At 38.3% G+C, this 4,898-nt stretch overlaps 1 protein-coding gene across 5 annotated transcripts in view; it reads right to left on the reverse strand.

Annotated features, from left to right (window-relative positions):
- Positions 1 to 434: 434 nt before the first annotated feature.
- The window catches only part of LOC108691814, a 39,431-nt gene continuing 34,967 nt past the window's right edge, over positions 435 to 4,898 (reverse strand). For all 5 annotated transcript variants that reach the window (XM_018199749.1, XM_018199767.1, XM_018199732.1 and 2 more), the window contains 9 exons: positions 4,385 to 4,771; positions 4,079 to 4,317; positions 3,725 to 4,005; positions 3,322 to 3,478; positions 3,017 to 3,219; positions 2,060 to 2,208; positions 1,670 to 1,981; positions 1,160 to 1,569; positions 435 to 1,086 (listed from right to left, as the gene is read on the reverse strand). In XM_018199749.1, coding sequence (XP_018055238.1) covers positions 513 to 1,086; positions 1,160 to 1,569; positions 1,670 to 1,981; positions 2,060 to 2,208; positions 3,017 to 3,219; positions 3,322 to 3,478; positions 3,725 to 4,005; positions 4,079 to 4,317; positions 4,385 to 4,771 — 2,712 coding nt within the window. In that variant the 3' untranslated portion in view covers positions 435 to 512. The remainder of the gene's footprint in view (positions 1,087 to 1,159; positions 1,570 to 1,669; positions 1,982 to 2,059; positions 2,209 to 3,016; positions 3,220 to 3,321; positions 3,479 to 3,724; positions 4,006 to 4,078; positions 4,318 to 4,384; positions 4,772 to 4,898) is intronic.

Raw genomic sequence — 4,898 nt, forward strand, 5'->3', positions numbered from 1 at the left:
TTGCATTGCGCTTGCATAATATTCCTTGTTAAACTGGTATTCGTCCGATAATCGAAATTCTGTTTATGAGCTTCGGTATCGAAGAGACAGCTTCGGCGAGTATATCTATCAGATTTTCGGATAAAATTTGAATATAGATTCACACTATTAAATTTTGTGACAATACAAATAATTGTAATTCACTGGGAACTATTCGATTACATGTATGTATTCATAGGGCAATTAAATCCATAAATATGCTTTTCCTTTCGAAATTTATATTTTTGATTAGGATCGTAAATACATTAAACGCTTAATCTGTATTATGATATACCGATCGTTACTTTTAATTGAGAGCGAATAACGTGAATATTTAATTATTACATCGCATCGTCTTAAATGGCAAAAGTTATTTTCTAAAATCGGATTCGCAAAAAGAGTTATTTTTTCCCTCTTCTCTTTCTTTCTTTTAACATTATTTAAATGCGAAATGAAATAATTTTTTATTCGGCGCGTATAATAGCGGACTTAATTTAGACGGTTGTTCCGTATGTGCTGAACATCACTCTGGTGGTATCTGTGTCGAGGGTGACATCCTCTGGTGACGCTAGATCAACCTTTATGGATCCAGAATTATTCCGTCTTCGCGTTATGCCACCGCCCCAATTTGACAGCGTCCAGTGGTAGGTTTCGCCTTCCCTCTCGGTGGTCGCAGCGGCGGTCTCCTGCGTTGTGTCGTTTTCCTTGTTTAGACCAGTGTCGATCGAGACCGATGACTGCGACGCGACGGAGTCGAAGCTGGAGTCGCCACCGCCACCTCTGTATCGACTCACATATTCCGTCGCCATCTCGCCGGGCGACTCCTCGATGGCTCGAAGGATGTTCTGACACAGTTCGGAGTCGAGCGGTATCGGATCCTCCGAATCGCGATTGTGTATGGTCATCGCTATGTGAGCCGGATGCGGAATCGGTAGAGGTATCACCAATTTCTCCGCACTATACGGATGAATTTGACGTTTCCACGGCTGCCACCGTCCCTCCGCGCTGTTCTCATTCGTCATCGTGCGTCTTCGAATTTTCGTTGATGTTAACAGGCCGTTAGTATCACTGCGAAGAATCATGTTTTATACGTGTTTTTTTTTCCTTTCAGAAAATTATCATATAATTAAGAAGTAATTACCATCGTTTGTCAGACTTTCTGCTGTTGCTAGCTTGTTTAGCTCTCGGATTGAAAGCAGATACCTCGAGATATGGGCTGTGCACTTGGATATTCCCACGTGGTGCGTAAACAGCGCCGAGTAAATCGGGTCCATTAATGCCACCAAGCTCAGTACTGTGTACTATGTCCGTGTATCGTAACAAATCGACTCCCGGATGCGGTTCCAATCTGAATTTTGTATCAGAATCGTCGAGTGGTTGTAGAAAATCTAGACTGAAGATATCGGCATACATAAGCCCTGCCAAGCCCGCCCAGTCGCATATCCCTAAACCTTTGTTCTCCCAAAAGTCTTCCTCATTTCCAGATAATCTCGCCAAAACGTGAGTGGGATAGAGACGTTCTAACATCAATGCGCCTTGTTGTATAACCACCTGCAATGTTATTTTAATTGTACCGTAACTGGACTGCACGCACGTACGAATTTGTAATTAATTAAAATAATGCGATGTAGGATTTTTAGCAAATAATTACCTTTAAATCGAAAGTGGTTAATTTTATCTTACTCCGCACCGCAACACCGAGGCCTGTCTGCAAATTCTTTCTTCGTCGATCCAGCTTCTCGTGCAACACAGCGATTAAATCTTTGGCTTCTTTCTCAAGCGATTTGTACGGATCCTTTGTCTTGGCTAGACTAGCAGCGAATGGACCAAAACAGGCTTCGACAAATTGAGTAAAATCTCTCTGCGGTTGAGTGATTAATCTTTCAGTTTCTTGTTGATAAGCCAGCAATTCGTCCAATTCTAATTTCGCTTCAAACGCGGCCAATGCTTGTTCCGCTCGTATCTAATGAGAATAATTTCAGTTAAATCTTATTCCTCAATTTATGATGCTCACATACACGTATAAAAGTGTAATACTCACTTGATAATAATAATCCGAAGCTAGTCCCGGTCCAGCTATTCTCTTTACGACAAAACTGTCGCTCGCTGGTATTCGACCTCTATTTTTGATCACTAAGTGGAACATAGCCGTATCCCAGAGCACTCTGACCCAATAACGTATCACAGCAACTACAAAATAGAAATTCTATATAGTATCGAACTTTCAGACCAAGTAAAAAATAATTATTCAAGGAGCATAAAAATCGACGCAAGATATTAGTGCAATAGTCTATTTATTCTTCACATATAACAATAATATAACAATAAGATAAACGTTTCGACCTTAGATTAGATCATCTTCAATATCAGAACAAAAATTCTAAAATATCTATCTTTAGTCTTACATTATTTAACGCTAAATTTTACGTATACTTGTATGATGTTCTTGTAGTCTTATTTTTCAATACTAGTAATGTTGGCAATCATTTCTCTCATTTCGTCCTATAAGATTATTATTTATCTTGTTTTTTTTTAATGTCTCTCACATAAGTCCCAATTTCTTTAAATTTGGATTTCTATAAATTAAGAAACATTAAAGATGTCAAATTCAATTTTTAGAAAAATCTGAACTGATAATACAACATAGATGTAATCTTATAGAACGAAAGGAATGATTGCCAACACTCTACTGGTACTGAAAAATGAGATTACAAGAACATCATACAAGTATATATAAAATTTATGTAATATTAAATAATGTAAGACTAAAAATAGATATTTTATAATTTTTGTTCTAATACTGAAAATGACCTAATCTAATATAATGAAACATTTATCGTTATATTATCGTTATATATGAAGGATAAATAGACTATTGCAGTAATATCTCGCGTTGGCTATTATGCTACATGAATAATTATTTTATGTAAAATAGAATTATTTCGAATGTATTTTCTCGTTTCTCTCTTCTCTCGACAAAATTCTATATTTTATTTACTTGTAAGTATCACGAATGAGATGACTGGACATAGGGCAAGAGCTACGAATAACGCCGCTATCGGTTGCAGACAGCCTTGAATACCGATATTCCAGACTAATGCTTCCATCACCACGAAATATCGATTGCGATTCGGCTCAGGACTATCCAGATCCATCACGAGAGCCATGAACGCATGCAACGTCATTGTGACCAGAGGCATCCTGAAATAGCCAATAATAAGTTAAGTTCAATTACGTTCTACTCAAAGAAAACTAATTTAGTTAGTCAAACTAAACTAAAGATCTAATACACGAGGAACTAACCACAAGATCGCAGTAAAAGTGATAACCAGCGAACTAACGCTCGCCAGAACGCACACGATGGGAAACACGAATAGAATGATGAGTGTGCCTAATAGACCTTTTGCACCGTAGTTCCATAGCCTATTTAAATGTCTGGTCATACCTTTGCCGATGAATCCTAAAAAAATATTGTTAGAATGTATTTTCCTGATATTAGAATCTAATAAATCTTGTAAAATCATACACACGTAAATGCAAAAAGGGCATATTCGATCAAGACTTCATATTTCTTTTGCAAATTTATACAATTTCCAGTTCAAACTAATTGTGCGCCAATTATTTGTTAGAATTAAATTATTTGTGATTTACTACTATTCCGGTTTAAGGCTGTGTTCAAGACTGACAAATAATCGGTGATTTTTACCTGTATCTGGTTCAGTTTCAAAGTGCGTTCGACTTTTACTAATATGCCTCCACAGTGCTATTAGTCGAGAACAGAGAGTAGGCATTTGAGATGATTTTCTCGGAAACAATGTTCCATTTAGTTGACTCAATTCCAGGTCGGGTGTAAATGGTTGTATCAATAATAAAGCGCGGAAAGATACTGGACTACACCATGGTACGGCTACACCCAACAAGAACATTGCATTCCATGTCCAACACCATGTTCTGGCGATATAATTTATCCAGCGCCACATCGGCCATCTATTATACATTGTCGAAATCGTTAGAATACCGAGCACGAGAATTTTAATAATAGTTCGATCGATTGAGATACCTTGTTGTAGTTGTGTGTACAATTTCTCTTTCAACCAAAAAGACGGGTTGACTGGGATCAGCGCGAGGCGTCGTGATAGAAGTCGGAGTATTGCTCAGTACAGTAGGAATGATTTCGGACTGACCTTGAAAATTGCGTCTTATTATCCAGTTCTTTGGTAGCCAGATTTGGGTCGGCCATTGGAAAGTTCTCGTCGGGGTTTTCACCTTCCGCAGTTCTTTCAGAAGAACTGGTTCTCTCTGAAACAGAAAAATCCAAGTTTTTAACAAATTCCAAAATAAAATCCCAAGATTGGACATTAGATACCTCTTTCATGAAAGTTAAATCACGATTGAGAAAGTACACGGTCTGTGTGAGATTCTGATGGCTGCAGAGTGCAAGAGCTTCTTCGTGCGCACTCCATTCGCATTCTTCGATAAAATTCTCCTCGGCTTCACGCATGCGATCGCGCATCCATGGTTGTATCCGTGACAGGATCGGATGCTCGCTTTCGATGCGATATCGCAGAGATTCTTTGGTTTGCGATAGTTTCCGTTGCACGTTCTCTACTGCTCGGTGCATCAACACAATCGACTGTGCCTGTTGAACCAGCAACTGAGCAATGCCCTCACCTAGTGCAAGTATGTCAGGATGCGACAAGATATTTGAATACACTCTTTGCAAGTACTCGCGCATTACTGCTTCGTTAACTTCCTAAATCAATAAAATAAATATATTTTAATTTATTTTATATACATTAATTTATCGCTTTTATAAATGTGTGTGTATGTGTGTGTGTGTGTGTGTGTGTGTGTGTGTGTGTGTGTGTGTGTGTGTGTGT

This window comes from Atta colombica, unplaced genomic scaffold (genome assembly GCF_001594045.1).
Source record: "Atta colombica isolate Treedump-2 unplaced genomic scaffold, Acol1.0 scaffold106, whole genome shotgun sequence".
Taxonomy (NCBI): Eukaryota; Metazoa; Arthropoda; class Insecta; order Hymenoptera; family Formicidae; genus Atta; species Atta colombica.